Source organism: Malus sylvestris, chromosome 12 (genome assembly GCF_916048215.2).
Source record: "Malus sylvestris chromosome 12, drMalSylv7.2, whole genome shotgun sequence".
Classification (NCBI taxonomy): domain Eukaryota; kingdom Viridiplantae; phylum Streptophyta; class Magnoliopsida; order Rosales; family Rosaceae; genus Malus; species Malus sylvestris.
In genome coordinates this window covers 3,138,121-3,164,853 of record NC_062271.1, presented here as the reverse complement: position 1 = coordinate 3,164,853, position 26,733 = coordinate 3,138,121, and the positions used below count along the sequence as shown (strand labels likewise).

General features: G+C 37.2%; 1 protein-coding gene, 1 long non-coding RNA gene, 1 other non-coding gene and 1 pseudogene across 3 annotated transcripts; 2 read left to right on the top strand and 2 right to left on the bottom strand.

Annotated features, from left to right (window-relative positions):
* Nucleotides 1–1,590: 1,590 nt before the first annotated feature.
* LOC126592004 (uncharacterized) lies at nt 1,591–4,579 on the top strand. Its single transcript, XR_007612565.1, has 2 exons — nt 1,591–3,056; nt 3,107–4,579. It is a non-coding gene; the product is annotated as an uncharacterized LOC126592004 (long non-coding RNA).
* A 7,554-nt stretch (nt 4,580–12,133) lies between these two features.
* On the bottom strand, nt 12,134–16,510 carry LOC126593613 (uncharacterized). Its single transcript, XM_050259712.1, has 7 exons — nt 16,387–16,510; nt 15,995–16,063; nt 14,914–15,887; nt 13,583–14,881; nt 13,198–13,500; nt 13,035–13,122; nt 12,134–12,952 (listed from the first exon to the last, which is right to left on the bottom strand). The coding sequence occupies exons 3-7, from the start codon at nt 15,864–15,866 to the stop codon at nt 12,134–12,136; spliced, it is 3,462 nt and encodes a 1,153-aa protein (XP_050115669.1). The 5' UTR covers nt 15,867–15,887; nt 15,995–16,063; nt 16,387–16,510.
* Nucleotides 16,511–18,674: 2,164 nt separating this feature from the next.
* On the bottom strand, nt 18,675–22,812 carry LOC126594326 (NAC domain-containing protein 90-like; annotated as a pseudogene).
* A 3,145-nt stretch (nt 22,813–25,957) lies between these two features.
* LOC126594666 (small nucleolar RNA Z266) lies at nt 25,958–26,058 on the top strand. Its single transcript, XR_007613389.1, has one exon. It is a non-coding gene; the product is annotated as a small nucleolar RNA Z266 (small nucleolar RNA).
* Nucleotides 26,059–26,733: the final 675 nt, after the last annotated feature.

Genomic DNA, 26,733 nt, shown 5'->3' with positions numbered 1-26,733 from the left:
CTAACCAAATCAGATTTGCATTCTTACACCCTTATCTTTACTGCTTTCATTTTGTTTTGTTCAGTTAGTTGTGTTATTTGGTTGATTTCTGTGAGTTTGTGTTATTTAGTTTAAGTAAGGGGGAAGGTTAAACAAAGTCTTTTTACATTGATTTACATATTTTACATTGATTTAAAAAAAACAACAAAACACACCTAAAAAAAAAAAAAAAAAAAAAAAAACATAAAAGTAAAAATATTTTACAATGATGTGTAAACTAATAGCATTCATTGGTCAGGTGGTGCTTCAGTAGTCGGCGGAGCTTCAGCAGTCGGCGGGGCCACGGAAGGAGGAGGTATCAGAGGTTGATCAGTTGGAGCTTCACTACGCGATGCCGCCCCAGAAGACGAAGGCAGATGCGGTTGGAACAAACCCACAAACCTCCGGTGATCAAGTAAAATCTGACCATCATTTTCCTGCAGCTGGTCAATTTTCCTCTTCATGTTTGTGGCATAACTGTGTGCAAGCTTGTGCAATTGTTTATTTTCATGCTTGAGTCCTCTAATCTCCTCTTTGAGACTCTGTATTTCAGCCACCAACGATTCAACGTGACGAGTTCGAGCATATAGGCGTTGGGCCATGTTGGACACAGAACCCGCACACTGCACGCTAAGAGCCAGAGACTCCTTAACCGCCAATTCATCAGACCGTCTAGCGAGCAGTCTGTTATCTCTGAGGGTGACAAGGTTCCGGGCCACCACCGCAGCAGTCATGTCATTTTTCATCACCGAATCCCCAACAGTAAGAGGACCAGTAAGGGATATGAAAGATGGGCGCCATATGTTGTCTGGTGAAGGCGGGGCTGCCTCTTCACCACGGTTCAAGTCAAAACGACGATCGGAAGGGCCAGACATTTTCTGAAGGTGTTGAGAAAGAAGAGATCGGACAGATTAAGATTTTGGAAGTTTATAGGAAGGAGTGACAGGAGGGAGCTCAAGTGTGTTGTGGAACAAAATTAACGCCTCTATAAAAAGAAGAAATCAAAGAGGCGCTCCTCAGAGAAGCGTCCTCTCGCAAATCGAAGAGTCGGGGCTCATTTCTCAAAAGCCGGATTCTTTTCTCAAAAGAGGCGTTTCATTTCTTAAAAAAATGGGCTTGCTCAGAAACCACGAGCCGAACCCCGGATTTCAAAAGATCAATTTGTCCAGACGTGTCGTCACTCGTCACATGCAACTGGCAGCTTTGCGGAAATTACGGGCAGCTTTGTCAGAAAGCGCATAATTTGTACTATTCATCCATCCACCGGCTGCCGACAATGAGTGAAAGAATAGTTCCGGTTGTGAAGAAAAGTCCCATAAGTATCTACCTTCGCCTTCCACAGCAAAGGCACACCCTCTCAGCACTTCTTCATCTCCGAGAATGCATTCCCAAAGAACCCTCTCGAGTCACTCTGTATTCCTCATTCCCTGGGATACCCCTGCAAACAACCCATCCAGAGCAAAAGTATTTCATATCATAAAGGTTGAAAGCAAGAGTATCTCATATCATGCATTCTCCATGTCCTTTTCCTTGTCTATGTTCTAACCTGCAAGACATGGAGAAATTGCTCTCGAGTACTCGTCTTCCACTGCTGATGTACTTCCAAAGAAGTTGCCACATCTACCTGAAGAACAGATAAGGCAAGCGAAAATGATACCAGCAGCATGTGGAGACAATGTGCAGAAGAAACAAGCAGAGAAGAATGCAGCTTGCACAATCATCCCAGCAGAAGGAGTCTGAGATGAAGAACTAGAGAAGCTGCCACATCTGCTTGGAGAACAAATAAGGAACTGCAACATTCCCAAAGAGCAAAGCCTCGCCGTACAATATCATCAAATCATCACTTGCAAGTAAAAAGCTAAGTGTCACCCAGTTCAAGAGGAAAGCTGTGGAAAGTCAACAAGCACGACCAATGATCACTTATTAGTTCTATTCATTGTCTTTTATCGTGATTTTCAATTTTTCGTTTGCAATTTTTTTTTTTACATTTTCTTGCGTTACTTAACTGAATTATTTCTTTTCTTTGCAGGAATTTTTGGTTATTTCCACCCTTGAAGTTGATTGCAGAATTTTAACTTGGGGGGGTCATCGCTTGGTTTTACTGCAAACTAGGGAAGTTTTCAGTCCAATTGCTTTATTTTGTTTCTTATTATTTATTTATTTTATTTTTATTTGCATTATAGTGTTTTCTGACATTGGGGACAATGTCCAGTTTAAGTTTGGGGGTAAAGAGTATAAAAAATGACCAAATTGAAATTTTTTTGTACCTTCAACTACGAACGAGTTTCATTTGTTTCCATGTTGTTGCTTTTTGTTTTCTTAATTAGTTTTGTTTTCTTTTAAAAAAAAAATCGGAAAATTTAAAAATCCAAAAATATTGTCTTGTTTCCCTTATTGTTTTGAATTAGATTTTTGTTAGTTTCCCGACCCAATGATATAATTGGATCAAATTTGAACCATGATCATCAAGAACTTAGTTAACATGTGTTTTGTGAAATTCCTAATTCTCTTGTTAGTTTTGTACATGTTTGATCATCTTTGAAAAAACCAAATGCACATAGCCTTGTTGATGTGAAACTAAAGCATGACTTAAAGCTTCATATGTGAATTTAGTGACCATATACATCCTATGTGAGTTTTTGAGCCTATTAAAAGTGTGTGCATTTTTCATACACTCCTATTATTTTTTTTTTATGTGTGATGAACTTATGTGAGATACATCTCTAGAACTTGCGTAACGATCTTTCGAAATGTTTGTCATTGATTGCATGAACTTGGAAATGATAGAGGCATTAGGTTTACCACTATGGCCCAAATAACCATGTGTCCCAAAGAAAAATGATATCATTAGATTGCCAATTTGAGCCGTATTTGTTGAGCCTTTTATTTCTTATCACCAGATATGTCTACCCTTATACCTGAAACATTTTTAACTTACCCTTTCCAAGCAAGCAATGAGAGATTGTCTTATGAGAAACGTTTGTGAAGTACTTTGAAGGTGTTTGGCAAAAGAATAAGTGTGGGGGTATTTCATGTTTGTATTAAAAAAAAAAAAAAAAAAAAAAAAAAAGAGAAAAGAGAAGAAAAGAAAAAGAAAAAGAAAGATTGTACACAAAGAAAATAAAAAGTTGTTCAAGTTTCAGTTTAAGGGTGTGGTTGGAGGTGCTAAAAGAATCATTGGAAAGGTTGAGTTCTTATAAATCTAAAGAAAAGAATTGCTTGCAATGTAGCTTGGAACTTGTGTTTACCTATTCTTTCATTTCAATAACCCTCTCCCTAAACCTCATTACATCCAATAAAAGTCCTCTTGATTTAAGTTTTGCAATTATGACTGTGGAGAAGTGATCTTTATGCAAGCTTATGGTAGAACTTTCACATTTGATTCTTTGAGCGAAACACATTTAAACTAAACACATGTGTGATTGAGTGTATATCCCGTGAGAAGGTTGCTAGTTTGCATATGATGATTTTAAAAATATAAAAATTTTGAAATTGCATTAGCATGGCTATCTCACACACTACACTTCAAGGATGATTCAAAGATTACTGCTAATATTTGAATAAGGAAGATGAACTTGGATTAGCTTGTTTGGTGCCAGCTATGGTTCTTGTTGATTTGTGTTCTCGAATGAAATTCTATGAGGGTCACATAGGGGGAAGCTAATGTTTTTCTTGTTACTTCTTGTTCTTGTTTTCTTTGTTTTGCTCGAGGACTAGCAAAAGCTAAGTGTGGGGGAAATTGATAGGAGCATATTTATACGACTTAGTTAGCTTGTTTTCTTGCTTTTAATTAGCTAAACTATGATAATTATAGTGTTTAAAGTTATTTTTGTGCAATTTCAGGTTTTAGTGTCAAAGTATGCAAAAAGAAGCAATTTGGAACATTTTAGAGCATTTTTGGGCCAAGATTGGATTGTGCAAGCATGGAGGCATGAGGATGGACGATTTTGAAGACAAAAGAGGCTATGAACATGCTAAAAATCTGGTGAAACAAATACAAGTTGCAAGAAGGGATAAATTTCTAGAAGGATTGACCAAAACTTCACTCAAAACCAAGAAATTCTTCAATGCCGTGGGCATTGATTCACTTTCACCAGAAATTTGAGTGATGATGCAATGCTTAAATCACCATGACATGTGAGTGGATGATGCAATGCTTAACTCACCATGACATGTGAATGGATGACTCAATACCTAACCCACCAACAATTCCCACTCTTTGCCTTGCTCACCTACTCAATTCCACCAGAATTTTGTGTTAAACAAGTCCATCCTTTTCCTATAAATACCATGGCAGCAACCTCATTCAAAACACACAGAAATTCATACACATTTACATTAGTTCCAATGCTTGCAAAGAAGGAGGAGTGCTTGGAGTTGTGCTAGCCATTCCATTGGAGTTGTTGGAGCATTCTAGGTGTATTCTACTTTGTTTTTCTATGTTTAATATCAATTGTTTTTGTTTAATTGCAAGTATGAGGAACTAATCCCCTACTTAGCTAGGGGGAAGTTCAAAGCCATGAATATATTTGTAATATGAATTGATTACCTTCAGTTGTGATTTAATTTGCTTAACTGCTTGATTGATAACTTATTTTTGTATGTCGATTAAGAATGCATACTTAATTTACATGCATGAATTTGATGCTAGAATATAAGTGAATTTCACCTAATCGTTATGAACTTATATTCACAAGTAGTGAAGGTTGTTATCCACAATCGTGTTAAGTGAATTCTAGGCTGGATTAACATGCGTATTCCATAGTTATGAATGCCTAGTCAATGTTATGATTTCCGTTGAACTTAATGATCTTTGTTGAATGTCTCTATCATGCGTATTCCATAGTTAGGGACTTTGATGAGGAATAATTTGGTTGTAATGCGTATTCCATTCAATCCAATGAATCTAGGGAAATCTAAGAGTTAATTTAAGCGGACCTAATTAACTTGGAACATTGTCATTCACAATTTATTGGAAGAACAACTGAAAATCAATTTAGGTTGCATATGTGTCATGTGTGGAGAAGAACCCTCTAGCTAGTCCGTCACCTATCCTTTCACCTTAATTCATGCTTTTGTCAATTCTGTAATTTATTTAAGTTTAATTTACTTCTCGTCAAAACCAAACCCCCCCCCATTATTAAATTATATTATTTAGTTAGTTTTCATTGTTGTTAGTCTTTTAATTCAATTTCCGTCCATTTCAGTTCCTAGTGTCTAAATTGATTGTTTTCATTATGTTGAGTCATTCTAAGTTTGTTTCGAGTTATTAGAGTTTTTAGCCTAGTTTTGTGTCCTTGAGTCTTGTTTAATATTTTTAAATTAATTTAGAATAGATTAGCAATCCCTCCTAATTCCCGGCCTAGAACGATACCCTACTTACATCTATACTACAATTGTCAAAAAGAGGGTTTAATTTGTGTGTCAAGTAATTCTCGCATCATCTATGCGTAGCTGACAGTGGGATTTTTGTAAATCGTTCCTTGGGATGAGGAATTTGAGATCTTTTCCTCTCGAAGCAAATAATCATATTGCTCGACATGTTGGGCTAATTCGTACATATCTAAGAAGTTTGGCCTTAGGAATTTCTTTTTGTACTCCATGTCTAGCCTATTCAGAGCAAGCTTAACAAATTCGACCTCGGGCAGAGGTACTCGGCACCAATTCCTAGCTGATTTAAACCTGGTAAGATAGTCCATTGGTGACTCATCAGATGCTTGAGCCATCCTAGCCAATGAAGAAACTGACATTTCCATACCCGACCAATAGAATTGTTCGTGAAATTTCTCGACCAGCTTTTCCCAACTTTGGATGGAATTAGATGGGAGGTTGATATACCATGAGAATGTTGAGCCTGTCAACGAAAAGTTGAACAAGCGCAGTTTATGGAAATCATTATTGACATCTCCGCATTGCGCAGTGAACTGGTTCTAACGAAGACAAGGATGATTCTCCAACAAAAAGGCTGAAATCTGGGATCTTGAAGCCTTTAGGATATTCAAATTTTTCCACATAAGCTGGATATGGATGGATGAATTTCGGGAACTTCGGCCCTTTTTTCATGGCCGAATTGATCATCCTTTGAACCTCGATCATATTGACGGATGCTACTTCCACTCTCTAGTTGGATCCATCTGACCTACTACTTGATCTTCCATTTTTTTCCAAGTCAATTGTTTTGGGCCAAGTAGATCCTACTTCGGCCTGTAGCGGATTACTTTTTAGTGGAAATTGTCGAGACTGATCAGCAGGTCCCCTTGTGAAAACTCTGCTAACTAATAATTCGAGCAATTGGGTGTATGTCTCACCATTACTTTATATTACCTTGAGCAAACTGTTCATTTTTTGGATAACTGTCTGTTCAACCTGCCAAGATTGCTCGTCAAGTCGTCTTCGAAGAAACAACCTAGTTGGAGGGTCAAAGCTTTCACCACCGCTTTTGTCGCAGTCATCCACTATTCCTTTAATGAAAACGCATGTGGTTCAGTTTGGTACTTCTATATTTCGGGACTGGGTACCGAGACAAACTTCATTTTCTCGGTGTGTCACACTTGCAGTCTCAAGGGTCAGAGCAACGAGTGGATTTCGCGCATGTGACACTTTTTGTCCATGACTCCGAACTGGCAGATCAGTCGTTGACTTTCACATGATTGTTTTCTTTTTAACCGATTGTGTCTCGATGGTCATGAACTTCGTAGTTTTAGCACTTGGTCCCACTGGGCATGCCAAAATGTTGACCCTAAAAACTACCAAGCCTACATGGCGCGCAAGCCAAGTAACTAGTGAGCTAACTACGTCTTTCGGTTGATGCGGGGTGTGCCAACTTGTCGGCCAAGCTCGGTCGATGAGTAAAATGGGTTGATGTTGCGTTGAGTGCGCGGTTGACTTCTCAATCTTACGATTGCGGCTGAGGAAGGAACACTCTCGACCTTCAGGTTCTAGAGCCTGAAAACAAGGCTGCTAGTTCTGCGAAGTTCACGAATTGTCGGTGCCGGGCTCGGTTTCAGTTATATTAGTCGTGAAAATGTAACTACGCCGAATAGGTACTAGACTATACGGACACAGATACTCGAAAGAGATAAATGTCTTAATGGTGAATGTAGTTCGGCCATCGGCGTGCCGAACTCTAAAATGTACTTGTGAGTATCCAATCATAAAACAACTCGGCATTCAATGTGCCGAGCCCTGGTAAACTGTAACACCTCACCTCGCCAAAAAGGCTGATGAGATGAACTCTGCCAATAAAGACCCGAAAGTCTTTCTCGACCGGGACTTGGATAGATAACCAGTCAGCCTCGACGCAGTGCTGTTTATCCAAACTGAAGATGTTTTCTGATTGCCTTCATAGTGTTGTTTATCTAAACTGAAGATGTGTCGGCGAAAAATAAAATAAAAATCTCAAGGTTGTTGAGAGGTTTCGCGTAGAGCGAGAATTTGCGCAGGGCAGTTTGTGTATTGAATTGGAGAAGGTTTAAATGATACACTCCTCCCTCTATTTATAATAGCAAACCTGTTTCTGATCAAATCAAAACTATACTCAGATTAGGACTCCTTACCCCGATCCAATCTTATCTCGACCAATCCTACTCCTATTAGGACTTTGAACTCATCCCCTTATCAGGCCTTATTTATTCCCAAGTTTCAGCATCCTCATCCTGCAAAGACTCCTTATTGTATCAAGATTCAACTACCCATTCTGATAGGACACGACCGACCTCTGAGGAATGCTTCCGGGCCGAAAACAATTCTAAGTTCGGCCCAAACTAGTATTTTGGGCCCAAACACATATACATATCTTAATTTGAAGACAATTAAACAAACATAATGAGTAAACCGCTCATTCTAATGAGTGCAACATGACCATATTTTATTCGATGACATAAACTATCTTGATTTGAAGGCAATTAAACAAACAGTGAGTAAACCACTATTCCCACACCGACATTACAAATCTGTCGCAAAGATTCGGGCGCATGCTTAAGATAGGACTTGGATTCTCTGCCCTCCAATTTCTGTGCCCTTCTCGTGCCCTCCTGTTTTTGTGGTCACGGTTAAGCCACGTCAACATTTTATATTACTATTTATTTTTGTTTTATTATTTTTATAAAAAAATAATATAAAATATTGACGTGGCTTAACCGTGACCACACAAAACAGGAGGGCACGGAAATGACACCTAAATGGGAGGGCAGAGAATCCAAGTCCCTTAAGATAATACCAATTGACTCATGGCCCCCCAAATATTTGATCGAATCTGAGTTTGAATTTTCAATCGTAAAAGAAGGTTAGAGAGATTATATAAAAGTCTGTTTGGTTTCTGAGGAAGACTAAAGTCAATTAGTCAAAACCGTTTAGGGTTGCAGACTACAGTGACAATCATGGGATTTCACGCGCAATGAGACAAAACTTTACTGTTTCCTCGAGACCTCGCTGAAATGTCTTCAGAACAGAGGCAGATTATCTGCCCTTATGGTATGATGTCATTCTCATTTCTTTTTATTTGTGCAATTACGATTAAATTATAGGAAAATTAATAAAAATGGTTTGAAAACTTTGAGTTTTAATGATAAGGACAAAATAAAGGGTAAAGTGAATAGTACAAGGATTGACTTTTTAGTGTAAAAATGTGGTTTTTCGTTAAAGTGAACAGTATCGGGTGCTTTTCGTTAAAGTTCCCTTAAATCATGTCAATATTTTATATTAAATTTTTTTTATAAAAATAATAAGACAAAAAGCAATAAGAATATAAAATGTTGATGTGGTTTAATCATGATAGTATAAATAGGAGGAGATGAGAAGGATATCATAACTAACAGGTGGGCACACAATCTGCCACCCTTCAGAACATGGACAAAACTTAACCGTCCAATAGTCCATGCATGACATGGTTTTACTAGTACTGTAACTTCTTCCTTGATTCTTTACGTTAATTTGTAAATATTAGTCTCCGAGTCTCCAAGTAACTCTAATTCTATATAATTCAGTTAATGAGAAAGAAAACACACACTCACTTCTCCCAATTTCTTGATAAATTTTTAGGTCTAGCATGATTCATCACTAATATTATCGGTATTTTTCTAATTTAACCACCTATTACCAAGTGTTAGGTTTGTATCACAAAATGTCTCGATATTATTAGGAGTAAAATCTTTCATGTATTAATTGTATGTTACGTTGTTATATACCCAATGTGGAATCCATCATTTTTCATTCCTCTGTGTTAAACAACCGAACTAACCCTTCGTTAGTATGTTTCTCCAATATTGTCTTTCAGTCATTCAAACAATCGAAGTCTCATAAAAAAGAAAAATTAAAACCGCAACAACACAGAAGCTTTTCAAAATTTGACCGCGGAAGAAAATAAAGAAACGCGCATATAGAAATGTTTGGAAGATACGAAGCTTCGAATTGGCAAAAGATACGTAGGGCTGCCCGCTTTCCCTACCAAACTGATAAAAGAAACGAAGGGCTGCTTTCCCTACAGTGGCGAGTGGCGACATCAGGTCCCCACTCCTTCCTCACCCGACTTGGGCAACAAAAGTTTTAGTCATGACATGCAAATACGTGAAGATGTATATTTCTGCCTAATATTAAAAATGTGGCTAGCTAGGCAGATTAAGTTTAATATATAACGACCTCACATGAATTCATAAGTGAAGCAATGATATATAACGTGACAAGCCACATAAAATGGTGTATAATTGTGATTATAATTTTTTAGTTTTTTATATTTATTATATGCATAGGAAATTACGAACGAGCTATAAAGTTAGAAAATTGGTTTGATTTCAACTGTATAAAAATTTGTTTAATTTCAATTGTATAATTTAGAATTGCATTTTTACTGTATCACACAATATATGACATTATAAAACCCACTTATTATTATTATTTATCAGTTTTGAATTATTACATACTCTCCCTTGAGGGACTAGCTTATTTTATGTGTCAAATGACCCAGTCATCCAAACATGTCAATAACATATTGATATTTAAAAATATAGAAATTCAAGTTATGTGAACGCCCTGACGTCAAATATCAACATTCCCAACCCTGGAAAATTCATATAGGATAATGCATGCATTCATTTCTGTTAATAGTGCTACATTCACATTTTTACTTTCTGCACGTCCTTATTAATTTTTTTATCATTAATCTTCTTGAACTCATTCGATCTGAAGATAAAAAATTAAATATTTGCGTGAAAAGTAAAAATGAGTGTGTCGATAATACTACCACTACTAGAAATTTCCACTTTGCCGACAAAAATAGTTTGTCGGCAAAAGTCAAAATTCGTCGGCAAAGAGCCTTTCCCAACGAAAAATTTTGTCGGCAATTTTGTCGCTAAAAGCATGTCACGCAAGATCTTTCTCGACAAATCTTGATATTTCGTCGGCTCATTTTTAAGGCGACAAATCTCAGCCGTCAAATTATGCCCGTCACCAAAACAACATTGCGACAAAATATTTTGTCAGCATAGGTTGTTTTTTCGCGATGAAGTTATTTGTTGGCTTAGTGATCTTGTCGCGACAAAATATTTTGTCGGCTGAGTAATCTTGTCGCGACAAAACATTTTGGCGGCTAAGTAATCTTGTCGTGACAAAATGGTTTTTCGGCTACGTAGTCCTATGACAACAAATTGGTTTGTCGGCTCAAATTACTTGTGTAGACAAAATAATTAGTTGGTTGAATCTTTTGTGAACAAAAACATTTGTCGGCTAATTAATTTTGTGCCGACAAAACATGTCAAGTCCAATATTTTCTAATTTTTAATAATATTTTTAACCATCACAAACAAGCAAGCTTAAGAGATCGAGAAGGGGCGTGAATCAAGAATTAATGTAGGAACAACACAAAATTCATGTAATATAAACTAATGTAAGGTTCACAATTCGGTGTAGTTACAAAATCCAAAAATATCTATGTTTTCATTTCGAGATTACTATAATATAGATAAAATATCCTTAAGTATCACCATTCTCACTATAGTCCTCATCAAGTTGATATGCAGCATCATGAAATCGGGAAACGATAAGGATCATCATGAAACATTCCAGTATCAAACAACTGTAGAAGAAAAACAAATTAAAAAACTTGATTAGCAAACGTTAAGGGTGCTAAATATCATTGACATTAAGGAACGCAAGGCCACACTAGAGTGGTATTTCTAAACAAATAACTTATGAAACCATAAATGTGTAAACAACAAGATAAAGATATCTACTAATCAAGTTAACTTACCAACGCCATGCAGCATCACAACCTAGCAAAATTACATGTTTAATAGATACCATGTAATAATCAAGTTAGCATCAACTACTTATATGTCATTCATCACTGTAAACAACAAGATAAACATTATAAACAGCACGGCAACATGATTATCACACTCTGTAAACAAGGCAGCATGATAAGTAGATCATATAAATCCTTGAAAGGTCTATAAGTTATATAAACATAACAATACCAATCACCTAGCTAAGTAGGTTATAACTGTAGAACATAAGCATATGCACCTGGAAACATAAATAAACTATACTTAAAGCATTCTAATTCATCATTGTTTATAATCTTTATCAGTGTAAACAAGAAGATATAGACATCTACTAATCAAGTTAATCCTCAAATATCAAAATTACCTGGTGTGAATGATCCTCACATTGGTCTCCATGTCGTGTTGATACCAGTTGTAAGCCATCTAGCCCAGAATTCCACTGAGCCATAGACAACCTGCAAGTGTTATAGAAAGGAAAAACAAATATGTCAAACCTAGACCACAATATCGAAAAATTACAGTGGAAATCTGGAATTAAAGTCAAAGGACATTGTTTTCAACAATATTATACAAATGGATGGCCAAATCAACCAAAAATTGGAAACCTAGATCATAAAACTCGAACCCAAATGAAATAGTTCAATTAAGAACATGTTTTTCATCCATATATGCGATTCAATCAAAGAAAATACAATTATTTCATTTTCCAATAAAAACATGGAAAACGGATACAAAAACAAACAAACAAGTTAGCAAATTAATGTGGTAAGGAAAATGCATATACAAAATGACGAAATTATTTAGACAAAAACACAATGAGCAAACTAAATACTGACTTACTAATAATCTAGATCACTATCGTCATCAATAGTACTGCTTGAACTATCATCACCATGACTACTATTTTCCTCATTGCTTATGTAGTCATCAGTATCTATACTACTTTCTTCATTATAATTGTAAATGAATTCATTTTCATCAATTCTAGGAAGAGCCCCAAGATCTATAATGATGGAGTCAATCTCAACTGCAACTGGATGAACATTTTCCAAGCAGTACGAAGTCAGAGTTTCATCAATGTGTTGTACTTGTGCCATATCAGGAATGTCTGATGAAGAGTTCTCTTGGTATGTCACATCATCATCACTATTATCACCCTCAGAGTTCCCCTTTTCCAGAATATCCCATACATTTCTATGTTGAATTCTTTGAATTACTTTCCAACCAGTACCTGCCTTAGGATCAGCCACATAAAACACTTGCTTCGCTTGAGTGGCAAGAATATAAGGATCATTATCATACCAACGAATGTTTGTGTTGACTGATATTAAGTGGTAGTCGCGCTTTATACTCCCTCGTCTAGAAGGGTCTGTATTGAACCAGTGGCACTTAAATAACACCACTTTATACCCCTGTCTATATAACAATTCAATGACACTAGTCAACTTTCCATAAAATTCTAGTTCTCCAGTATCGACATCTCCAGGCACATACACCCCACTATTCTGAGTGATTAATCTATCATCTCGTTCGGCAACTACAAACTTAACCCCATTCACAACACAACCTTGATATGTTTCAGCTCGCACAGCACCTCTCGCTAACTCAAACAAGTCATCATTATATAAAGGTGACTTTTCCTTTCCCAAGCTCCTCATCTAGTAATATGATGGACAATGTTATGCACAAATTATTTTAAAATAATGCAACACGTTACAATAACTACAAAGTTCGACTTACATGTTCACGAAACCAAGAAGGAAACTTATCTTTGTGTCTTTGCTCCACGTTTGAACTACTTTCACGCTTTATTATTTCCTCATGTTCCCTGCTTAATAAGTCAAATAAATATTAGAGTGGGGAAAAAAGACTACTTAAAGTAAATACAGAATATGTCACCTACTCAAGGAATGGTGTCACCTCGTCACAATTGTTGAATATAAACCACTCATCTATCTTCATGTCAGCACTAGTAAATTCAACACTTGAACTACCCATAAACGGTTTTGCAATTTGAGCAAATACAGAAAGCTTCTCTAGTTGCACGCCACCATCAATATTTCGTTCACGTCGATTAAAAGAACTTTCAACATTACGGAGATACATCCCACAAAAAGTGAGGGATTCATTTGAAAGGTATACCGCTGTAATAGATCCCTCAGGACGTGCTTTGTTCTGCACATAGCGTTTATACCTTCCCAATAGTCTGCAAAGAAATTAAAGTGTTACAATTTAAATTTACAATTTCATAAGAACAATGAGATTAAATGGGAGAATAATATTGCTACCTTTCTATAGGGTACATCCACCGAAAATTAACAGGCCCAGCAAGTATCGCTTCATCTACTAAGTGGATCATGACGTGAATCATTACATCAAAGAATGCAGGGGGAAATATTTGTTCAAGCTTGCACAATATGTACACAATATTTTCTTTCAGCCTTTCCAAGTCTACCATACACAACGTTTTGGCACATATTTGCTGAAAGAAGCTCGATAATTCAATGATCGGTTCAACCACATTTTCCGGCAAAAATTTTCGAATACCCACGGGAATAAGTCGCTGCAATAACACGTGGCAATCATGACTCTTCAATCTGGAAATCTTTTTCTCACCGACTTTCACATTTCGAGAGATACTGGCTGCATATCCATCTGGGTACTTTACCCATTTCAAAAACTCAAGGAATTCTTTTTGGAACTTTGGTTCCACGGTATAAAACGGGTGACCTTTATTCCACTTACTCCCGTCCCACTCTAACCACAAATTTTCTTTTATGCCCAAGTTCATCAAATCATTGCGAGCTTTGTGCGTGTCTTTAGATTTTCCTTCTAGGTCCAGTATTGTTCCAACAACACTATCAGAAACATTCTTCTCGATGTGCATCACATCTAAGTTATGCCTGATTTTCAACTTTGACCAATACTCCAACTCGAAGAACACACTTTTTTTCGACAAATTTCGATGCTCAGGCGTTTTCTTCATTTTCTTGTCCGGATTGTTGTCATGTTTACCCATCCGACCAAAATTTAAATTAGCAACTTGTGCTAAAATCTCTTCCCCTGAGAACTCCCGAGGTCTAGCACGATATTCAGTTCTCCCATCAAAAGAGTCTTTGTTATCCCGCCATGCATGATTCCAAGGTAGCCACCGTCGATGTCCCATGTAACAAATCTTGTCGCTGAACCTTTCTGATGTTCCGTCCTCATTACAAACAGGGCATGCATTATAGCCCTTAGTGCCCCATCCCGATAGATTTGCGTAAGCTGGAAAATCATTGATTGTCCACATCAATGCCGCACGTAAGTTAAACACATAATTAGTAGCCTTATCATATGTCGGCACACCATTTTCCCATAATTCTTTCAACTCATCAATTAACGATCGTAAATACACATCGATTTCTCTTCCAGGTGCTTTATCACCTGGGATTAGCAATGTCATAATGGAAAATTCTTTTTTCATACATCTCCAAGGCGGCAAATTATATGGAACAACCACCACAGGCCACATACTATAAGGTTTACTCATATTATTGAATGGATTAAATCCATCCGTGGCAAGGCCTAACCTCACGTTCCGAGGGCTGCTGCAAAGTCAGGATATATATTGTCAAACTCTTTCCATGCAGTTCCGTCAGCGGGATGTCGCATGACATCATCAACCCTCTTTTCCTTATGCCACATCATATCATTGGCCGTGTGCACTGACATGTACAGCCGTTGCAATCTTGGCTTAAGTGGAAAATATCGTAGCACTTTTCTCGGAATCTTTCGCTTCTTGTCCGGAGAACTCTTATGATACCTAGGCTCATTACAAACAGGACACTGATCTAACGCTTTATTTTCTTTGTAAAACAACACACAATCATACTTGCAGGCATGAATTTTTTCACACCCTAACCCTAAATCTTTCAAAATCTTATCTGCTTCATAATGTGATGGAGGCAAAACATTATCTTTCGGAAGCATCCGTTTGAAAAGTGCCATGAAATAATCATAGCATGTGTTGGACATTCCAAACATGACCTTGCCATGCATGAACTCCACAATTGCCGTTAGTACAGAGAAACCTTCACACCCAGGGTACAATTCTCGTTGAGCTTGTTTTAATAATCTCTCAAACTTTTCATGTTCTTCTCTAGGCATGCTGGACTCATCCACTTCCACATTATCATTGCTGATTGTGTTATCATCCTCCTCCAACGCATTGTTTTGACTAACATGCGTGTGTGGATGAAGATCGTTGATTACATTCATTACATGATCATTATCACTTCCTATTTCAGTAATAGGTCGCGACATTGGTTGTGGGTTTGAACAACTTGAAACAGTTCTCAATCGTTCCCCATGATGAGTCCATGTAGTATAATTGAATGACATTCCATATCTACCCAAATCTTGTTGAATTTCTCTCAATGACTTCAATCTACAGTTGTTACAATTCTGGCATGGGCACTTAGTATAACCCTCAGCGTTGACATGTTTGCTTGCACTTTTAAAAAATTTTGAAATCCCATTTAAATATTCCCTACTCACTCGATTCGGATTTCGTATCCATTCCCTGTCCATGGCATATAAAGTATCTACTCCCTGTTTACATGTTTACAAATTTAATTTTACATGCAACATTCATTAGGACCAACAATCAAACAATGAATAAGATAGGCTGAGGGTGATGGTGTAACAACATACCTTACCAAAGAAAGCAGCTAGCCTAGAATATAATCAGATTCTTCAGTATATAAGCCCAGCCTTGTAACCGCCCTCTGTATAGGAAAATTGAACAAATTTAGAGAGAGAGAGAGAGATATATATATATATATATATATATATATATATATATATTCCAGTAAAAAAATTGAAAATAATTAAACCCTGATTCCACCAATCCATATATAGTACCCAGCCACATCCCCCACCCCGCAGAAGGTAAAACAATTGCAGATGAGAATTAGAAGGGGAAGAACCCACAATATACTCGCAAAAGAATCGAAAAAAAAAAATTAAAACCCTAAGAGAATTACACAGAAAACTGATGGGTTTATCCATCAGAAACGTAAATTGAAGATGACAATTAGGAGGGAAAAACCTTTTTTAGGATTTGACTTTGACGATGGTTTTGATTTCCACCGGAAGGAGGCTGTCGGTCTGTCTAATTGCAGCGACGGAGATGGAGGTGGAGAGGGAGAAGGATAGGGAGAAGGAATGGGACGGAGAGACTAATTCTTAATTTTTTTTCTAACTCCCCGCGTCTATGTTGATACTGCCCTTTTATCCCACGCGCGCCTCCTTTTAATTTGTTAAATAGTGTTTTCTTAAGTTTAGAATTGTGAGTGACATGCATGGTACATTCAAATAGCACTGGCTAGCAATTCGTGCATTTAAATTTTGTCTTATACTGATTTCTAATTTTAATAGAGGGTTCTGATTCGAATTTTTTTTGTTATGTATAACAAATGCACCTTTAGAGTTTATTTATACTTTCATTAAGTATAATATAAGAATTTGTGGTATCCACAAGTGTAAATATTTAAAATTGAAGATCGAGCTCATTCATTATATTCATATTGGATCAAGGAGTGTAGCTGTAAAAAATCATCAAAATCGGAGTTAAAATAACCGTTAAATCATGATTTTTCGTTTATAACCGTCAAAAAGTTTTGTCTCCTTACATGATCTCTGAATGTTTGTTTTTTGCAATTTTTGGCGTATGCGATCTCGAAACATATATAAACAAGTTTGACGGTTGGATCGTTGAAATTAGTTTCGTAGAATGTGTATCCCATGAAAATGATAGATTCACTAACACTTAGAGTTTATTTATACTTTCATTAAGTATAACATAAGAATTTGTGGTATCCACAAGTGTAAATATTTTAAATTGAAGATCGAGCTCATTCATTGTATTCATATAGGATCAAGGAGTGTAGCTGTAAAAAATCATCATTTATGTTTTTTTTTTGTTAAAAAAAAAGACTTGGTCATCAATTATGTTTTCTCAGAGTATGAGAGATTTGCGTAGAGCGAAAGATTTGAGCATAATGTGTTTGTGTTTTAAGTTGAAGGTCTTTTCAATGTTGCAGAACCACTTATATTTATAAAGGTGAATTCTGTGCTGACTGACACCTTTTTGTTGAGAGCCAGCTTTTAGCCCTTGATATGCTTATATCGTTTTATGGCTTGACAAGTGTCCTTGTCCTTGCTAGCTGAAAACAAACAAGTGTTTTTTTTGTTGTTAAAACCCTAGCTAGGTCTCATTTGTTCTTTGGTTGTTTAGTTTGTAAAAACTTAAGAGTTAGAGTGCACTCAAAGCCGTGAGCTTCCCCTCTTCCTCATTTATGAAACCCTAGCTGCCAAACCTTTCTTCATGCATTAAGCACCCAATCATTGAGAAATAGGTTTGTATTGTTTTCATGGTCTTGCTTGAAGTTTCAAATCTTCATTTAGCCTAGTTTTTTTTATTACGTTAGTTTCTTCCTTCAATCATTTGATTTGATTGGAGAAACTAACTTGTCATTTGAATCCACATTACATATCATCTTCATCATTACACCATTATGCATAGAATATGTGCCATAAGAAGATGAGCTCAAGGGATGAGGTTGCCCTCTTGTGAAGACTGATGATATCTCCATCTCATGCAGAGTAAGGTTGCACAAAGGTAAAGCCGCTTCGTAGATTAGATCTAGGAAATGAGCTGCTTGATGTGGTACCTTGTATGAATCTTATTTGCACCATTGGATTAGACTCCGTGGAGTCTCCATTTTTTTAACCTAGAGGTGGGTTTTCCGGTCAAATTTCTTATGTTCTTTATTACCTAAACTTGTCCACATATCTAATTTATTAGCATATGATACATGCATTCTATGGCTTGTTATTTGATGTGTGTTTGTGCTTAAGTTTACGTTGCATGAGTATGAATAACAAACTGAGCAGTTACTGACTAGGATAACCTATAGTAAACTAAGTTTGGTTGCTAGATTTGTGTTTGCCTAACTAACAAATCTGTACTTAGTTGACTGGTGAGTTTGACTAGTCAATCTAGCATACATATATTTATAATCGCAGGATATTCTGCATGGTACCATTTTGAAAGAGTTTGACACATTGCTCAGTAGACAAAGAAGTTGTGATTTTTACACTTTCGTTTTCTCTTTCTTTGCACTGCGCCTCTTGTTTTTGTCCTTTGAATCTCTTTTAAATTAATCAATTAAAAGGTTAGAAAAAAAATGGAGGAATGCATGGGAAAAAATAGAAATGCAAAAATGATCGAACCAAAAAAAAATTGAAGCAAACTTTTAATTGAAAAATATCAGTTTTGTGCAGTTGATATATAAATTAGTTAATAGTGAATTACTTGTATCAATTGGCCTTCAATGACAACAACAGGTGATAAATTCTAATATCACTTCTGCAAACTTTCAAGGTTATACAGAATAGTAGTCCAAGAAATTTACAAACATATGAAAGAACCCAATTGTTTGTTACAAAGGAAGCAAAAGGGATCAAGCTTAGGTTAAGCTTGTGATCAGGACATGTCTAGAACAATAGCCTTTGAATTTGGCTTTTCTTCCCCAAGTCCAGTACAAATTAACTCTACCTTAGAGCGATTAAACCCTACATAAGTACATACGAGTGATTATGATTCCACGCGCACTAGTTTATTTGCTTAGTAGCTAGACATTCTATTTAAGGATTTTGGATAACGTGGTAATACCGTACTACTTAGTATTTCTTCCTATCCACCCCTTAAAGCAAAAAAATTATCAATTGATCCAAATCCCAAATAGCTTCATTATCAACGGCCATTGGCAAAGTCCCACTTTGTTCTGGTTGAGAGGATTGAGAGCCATGGCCTCCTGAGGATGAACTCTCCGGTGAGCTTGAGTTTGTTCTCCCTTCCATATTCTGAGGGTTCCTATTCGATGTTGTCAAACCCTGATCCAGATGATCTGCAGTCTGAGCAGGAGCTGCTTGAATGTTTAAGTTAGGGTTTCTTGTGATCTCAATCCCTGGAGGTCACCTGTCAAATGCCCTAAGGCATTTCGATTTCTTGTATACTCGACATAAGCTGAATTCTTGCCTTAACTGCATGCATACATGCCAACATATATCAACAAAGGTTCTAAAAGTCGCTAGGCGCTAGTCGGGCGGCGGGCTGGGGCCTAGCGCCTAGACGGCTAGGCGGGGCCTAGGCAGGCACCTAGGCGGTCTAGGCGGATTTAAGTAAATCTATCATATTTCATGTAAATAAGTGTCTACTTCTACTTGAAATATATATAATTTCATCATAAACTACAAAATAGAATGCATATATATCATGAAGTTTTGGAACATAATGAAAACATGTGAAATAAGGATATAATGTTTGTTCATTCAAGTATGCAACAAGTCTCTTACAATTTATTGGAAAAAAACAAAATGCAAAATGAAAGTTATGTATTTTCTGTCTAAGTGAGTTGCAACCTAGGCGGGTCTAGGCGGGCTAGGCGGGTGCCTAGGTGGTCTAGGCGGGTGCCTAGGTGGTCTAGGCGGTGGGCTGGGGCCTAGGCATTAATCGGGGCGGTGGGCTGGGGCCTAGCGCCTAGGCGGGGCCTAGGTGGCGCTAGGCGGGGATTGTTAGAACAGTGATATCAACATAACAATTAATATGAATTATGAAGTATTGTTAATTAAATTGGTTTAGATGCTAATTAACTGCACTGAAAACTCAATGCCGTAAGCCATCAAAGAAGTCGCTTAAAAACTGTGTGGCCTTGTAGCTGGTGGACAAAATCATTCACTTGTAATCTCTCAAATATTATACATATACACAAACACATAAACGTCGGACAATAAATGTAGATCTTCGTCAAACTATGTCGTCAAAAAACCTATATCATTGTGTTGCAAATAATTGAATATGTGAATTTAAAAAAAAAAACGATGTTAAGTTTGAGCTAAGAAATTAATTACTACGTATGTACCGTGGGAGTAGGAGTACTAGGGTTTGGTGAGGAGGCGGCCATTGATGGTTGATTATTATCATTTGCATGAATTTCAATGGCTTTGTTTCATTCATCTTCCACTCCGTTTTCTTTCCATGGGGAGCTCTGCCAGTATAGAAAACCATGGTTCTTTTGAGGCTGATGGCACGATAGTGTTTGGAATTGGAAGAGTAAACAGTGGTTGGAGATCCTGTTGCTTTCCAATACCCAGTTGTTGTGAGTTGTCTCGGTCTCCCTCCTCGAGCTTCACTTTCTTGTCTTGGGATGAAAAAGAACCACTGCTTCGGATCTCCATGGATCGCCTCTCCGGCAGCCTCTGTTTAATTAGTAACCATAATTAATTAAAGTACATGTAAATTATATTCCCAACTATAAAATACAATAGTTGAAGCACGGCATACACTACAACAAAAATGAGCTTTGGGTACAAAACAAAGGGTACAATTGAGAATTTTGTGTCTGTTTGACAACCAAAAAGCTTAAACAGTCTCATTCCATAGAGGGAAACTCTTCAGGGTCCTTGACGGTATAACGTTGACCGGTATTTAGTAGTTTCGGGATTGGTCAAGTATGGTATAAACAAGTGTCATAAAAATGATTTTATAAATATTAAAATATGTTGGGACGAAGTTGGATGAAAACTTGAATCAAAACACTTAGAAACACAAATCAAAACACTTTCTAACTAATCTAAGACTTCAAAATAAAGGAGGATTTGTTTTGGACGAAAATTGAAAACAAAACAGAAACTTTAAAACAAAACAGATTGTAAAACGTTTTTGGATGAAAAGGATGGATAAAAGGCTAGTTAGGAGGTTCTTCTCCACACATGACACACTTGCAAACAAAATGATTTTCAGTTGTTCTTTCAATAAATTATGAAACTCAACACCCCAAGTTAATTAGATACGCTTAAATTAACCTTCAAGTTCTCCTTAAGTTAATGAATTGGATGGAAAAGCGCATACAACAATTCAAAGCATTCCTCAAAGGTTCCTTACGTGATGAGCACAATAAAGATACAATCAAGAATCATGAAGCACAATGAGAACTATAAGTGTTGACGAGGCATTCGTTACTATGATGAGCATGAAACTAGTGCCAAGAATTCATTCAACGCGATCGTTTTCAAGCGACCTTCACTACTTGTGATTATAAGATTGTAACTATTAGGTGAAACTCCCTCATAATCTAGCATCATATTCATGCATGAAAACTAAGCGTGCACTCTCAATCAACATACACAAATAAGTTATCAATCAAGTAGATGAACGAATTGAATCCGCAACTTATGAAATAACAACTGAATGTAATCAAATCATATTGCAAGCATGTACATGGTTTCGAATCACCCCCCAACTAAGGGGGTTTAGTTCCTCATTCTTGCAATACAAAGATACATAAAATTAGACATTAAAATCAAAGGAAAGAAAGCACCTAAAATGCTCCAACTTGGAAAGCAAGTGCATCAATGGATCTCCCTTCCTCCTTGTTGCGGCATGAAGCTTGTGGACAGATTTTTGGGTGGATTTATGGTGTAGAATGGATGGGGAATGATATGGAGGGGTTTAGGGTGAGTGTGGAAGAGTGTTTGATGGTTGGAAGGTGGTGGAGAACTAGGCAAAGAGGGTGGAAGAAGGTGGAGTGGCTGTTATGTTTTCTAGGCACTAGAATGGTGTTTTTGGGGTGTTTTGCTTCCTAGGGTGTGTATGGACGAATTTCTGTGATAAAATGATGAATATGGGGGATTGTCTTTTGCCAAGGGGTGTAAACATGTATTTATAGGCCCCAAAAACCTTAGAAAATCAGGTTAGGTTAAGGATGAAATGCATGGCAATTTGTGTGTGTGGTGTGCAATGGTCCAAGGGTGAAAATGAAGTGATGATGCAAAGTGTGAAGGGTAAAATTGAGTGGTCTTGAAGCTAGGGAGCATGAATGATTGTGTACATTGCATAGAGATGGAAAGGGAGGTGAAAATGTGTCAATAAATGGGTCAAAGGTGCAGCAACATGTGGTACACAAGGCATGGGATTCCAAATGTGAATGATGGAGCATCAATTGGTGCATGTAATGGATGTAAATGTTGTCTAAAATCTAATGAGTGAAGGGAACAAGAGGTATCAAGCAATTGAGTGTAATAATTAAATGAATTGAAGCATGAAATTAGAAATTATGTAGGGGACAAGAATGATCAAGCATGGCATGGAATCCAAAGGGAATTCTATGTGGTTTGCATGGCAAGGAATGCAAGTTGGGGTGACAGATTTTTGGGCTGTTTTCTTCATCTTTTGGACCATAATTCTTCATATTCTTGGCCTCTTTAGTTCTCAAATTCGTCCATCCACTTGGCCCATGTATTTGCTATCCATTCCAAGCCCGAAACATGCTCCAAATGCCTCCAAAATGCATCTTCTTGCATACTTTGTACTTAGAGTCTGAAAACACACGAAAATGACTTTAAACATTAAAATAACTAAGGAAACACGACATAAATGCACAAGAACAAGCCAACTAAGTCGCATAAATATGCTCCTATCATAGCTAATCTGGTTGAACCACGTACATCTTGTGTTTTCTTCCCTGTCCTTATCCATTTACATACTTATCCACACTAGTGACCGGAGCAATCCAGCGAAGGTCACAAACTTAACACTTTCTATTGTTATAAAGTCCTCACTGATTTTGTGCATCAACATTTGGCGCCGTCTGTGGGAACGACACTTATTCCCATTCTTTTAAGCTTTGTTAAGCTGGTTTTCACCATTCGTACACTGTTTTTTGACCATGAATCCTTTTCTAACATGGGGAGCGAAGGAAGCCACAACACACAGAATGACACCCTTCTTGTACCTGGTGTGAAGCAACGAAAGAAGAAACAAAAGAAGTTTGCTCTTCAGGCTAAAGTCGATGAGCTGGAGGCTCAGAACAACAAGATAGCGATGAAGAATAAGATCCTCCAAGAGCAGTATGAGAAGGTCTTCGAGATGTTCCACGAGGCTAGATATACTAAAACACACGAGCTCATCACCCCTGTGAAACTCAACCATCAACTGGGTGCCCTCCAACACGGAGGGTCATTTGCCATTGACATGGGTATTCCTGTTGAGGAGCGAGCTGCTAATCAAAATGGCGGCCAACATGAGACTTCTATCAACCCAACTGCTTCGACCCAAACCAGGAGGAGTGGAGGAAGACACCTCCTTACAGAAGGAGTGGAAGGATCGAAAGCTGTCTTTCGCAACTATCGAGACTTCCTAAAGCAACGTCGAGACAATCCCATCCATGTAAGCTTGAAGATCAATGACCCAAGGGTCTCTGAAAGACTCGGTCCCCTCCTATGTCCCAGGCCAGCTACTAATTTGGGGAAGGGGCAACAAGTCTTAGAGAAACACGAAGGTATAAGGGACTCAGAGATGTTTCGACAGACATACCTTGGAAGTCAGTACGGCGAGTCCAGGGAAAAATCACATGCTCTTGATCAAACCTTCCTACTTCCAAGAGGAGATGGAGATTTACGAAAGAAAACTTTAGTGGTACATGACTCCACTCAGGACCCTGTTATCCTACAACTCCTTAAGAAAGTAAACAAGTTGAAGGTCGAACGACAAGCTGAGATACCTGATTGGAACCAACCTAGGCCTGGCCCTCTTACAAGGAGGATCCTTAACACCTACCTCCAAGCAAAGACAAAGAAAAAGCTTGGCTTGCATGTCAAGAAGTTGATATTTGAAAATATAGAATTCAAGTTATGTGAATGCTTTGACGTCAAATATGAACATTCCCAACCCGGAAAATTCATATAGGATAATGCATGCATCCATGCATTTCTGTTTAAATAGTGTTGACACTCATTCTTATTTTCTACATGTTTTTATTAATTTTGTATCATTAATTTTTTTTCAATTCATTCTATTTAATGATCACATATTAAAAATATGTGTGAAAAATAAAAATAAATATGTCGGTAATACTATGTACACTTTTGTTTTATTTCGAGTTCTTTTTCTTTTTCTTTATTTTCAAGACTTGGTCAAAAGTTATGTCTTTTTGTCTAAAAAAAAGAGACTTTGTGATCAGTTTTTGCTGCTAAAAAAATTGGTCATCGTTTACTTCTGACTAAATTGATGTGAGGACTATCATCATTAGGTCCTATACGACGCGGGAAATGAATAATCAATTGTACAATTGACCTCTACATAACAGAATGTTGACCTTAATTTAATTCGTTCTATTTTAATTTGTTAATTACTTGTGAAATTTCGAGGACATTCACCCTTATCCTTAATCAACTCAAAAATAATATTTCTAATTAGGTTAATTAGTCATATATAATAATTAGTAAAACATGTGTGGAATTGAACATCTCAGTCAGATAATTTCAAGTCAAACAACTAAGCTATTGTCGGCTGGCGTATATTAAGGGAAAAAAATTACGAGTTTAAACTAGCTAGCATTTAATCAGACAAAAAACATGCTACGTTAGTCAAAGAACTTGATTTTTATTTTTATTTTTTACAAACGATATTATATGCATTAAGGGAGAGGAGGTGGGTTTAGCCTCACAATGTGCTAACAATAATGTGATTTAAAGTTGCCTTTGGCAAAAATCGATTCTAAGACCTCTCACTTACAAGTGAAGAGGAATACCATTAGACCGTAGTACTAAGTGGCGGATTCTTTACTTTGTTAAGAGTTTTTCTTAAAATAAAATTAGGAAACCGTTATTGACAATCTCCTTAGCCATATACTTTAGTATGTTGAAGTGGAAAGACTTTTTAATATGACGGGAACACAGTCCAATACAACAGTGTTATAATACAAGTAGTTGAATTTTTTTTTCAAATATTCAACCACTTATATTAAGATTTGATGTACTAGGCCGTGTTTTAGACACGCTAATAAATTTCTCGTTGAAGTGCTAACATTCATATTATTCTTTAAGCTATAGATGATAATTGGGCTGACACCACCGACTTCAAATGAAATTCTAAACTTGTTTGGCCCAAAATCTCTAACATCTCATCCCAACAAAAGTTGGAAATTATAACATTTTGGGCCTCACTCAAATTCCAAGTCTTTGGGTCTTCTGCTACTCACAACCAAAAAGCCCAACCAACACACAAGAAAATGAACAAAGGCCGCATCCCCTATATATTCCCACCTTCCGCTCCTCATCCGCTTCCTCTGCCCTCTTGGGCATTTGGGTCTTCTGGTTTCTTCCATTCAAATTCTGCAACTTTTAATCTAAATGCTTGTTCTGCAATATTTGTTTGTTCTTGTTAAGCGTGGCCCTTAAGATCGTCTCCCCTTTTTACCCATGGAAGCGTTTTGAGTCATAGCTGCGCAATAGTGAAAAACTCCATCGGGGAGGGTCTCTTTAGGGTTTTCCTTCTGAAACCCTCCTCTCCTCCCACCTGGGTTTTCTGAGGCATTGCTCTGTTTTCCTTTTGGGTTTTGGAGCTCTTTTTCCCCATTTTTCTTGAAACCCTAAGGCAGATAGTTTCCATGCTATTTGATTCTGGGTGTTTCAGTCAATTGGGGTGCTTCTGGACCATTTGGTGAACTGTTAATTTGTAAATGTCTCGATCTTGGGTGGGTAACATTTTAAATTTGAATCCTATTTGGGTTTTTTTTGCAATTTTTTTTTATGAACTTGTTTGAGTTTGAAGTGGGATTTGGCAAGAGTGATGATTCAATTAGATGTGTGAAAAAAGGAAATCTTTTTTCATGAACTCAATTATTTGAGGCATTTGGATTTGTCTGACTTGCTTTGCATCATTTATATATATTGTTTATTGCTGTAATTAGTTCACTAAACCTTCAAATTAGCAATTTAATTTGGAAGTGGGATTTGGCAAGAGTGATGATTCAATTTGATGTGTGAAAAGAGGAGAAATACTTTTCTTTTCTTTTTTTAAATTTATTTTTATGAACTCAATTATTTGAGGCATTTGGATTTGTCTGACTTAGGGCTAGGCACGGGCCGGGGCGAGCCGGGCCGAACCTAAGTTTGTAGGAACCGGAGCTTAAACGAAACGGGCCGGGACGGGGTGGGGATTGGATTTTCTTGTATAGGAACCAGACATTACCCGGCCCGGTTAAAACGGGCCGGTTCGGGCGGGTCCACAGGTACCCATTTTTTCTTTTAGCCATAGAAGGGACGACCTCGTTGAGGTCGTCTTCCCCACCACATACGAGAACAAGCAGCACAGCTGCACAGCAAGCAATAAATGAAAGCCCAGATGCAAAAACAACAAATCAAACCCCTTTAATCATGCACACAGACAAAACCAACCACCAAACAATGATCAAAACATCAAAATTGAAAAGAAACAACAATCAACATATAAACAGGAAAAAAAAAAAAACAGAACAGAACCCAGAACTCGCAAGGATGATACTGTCCTCGATAGTGGTGGTGGGTGGTGGTTGTCGCGCCGGCGATAGTG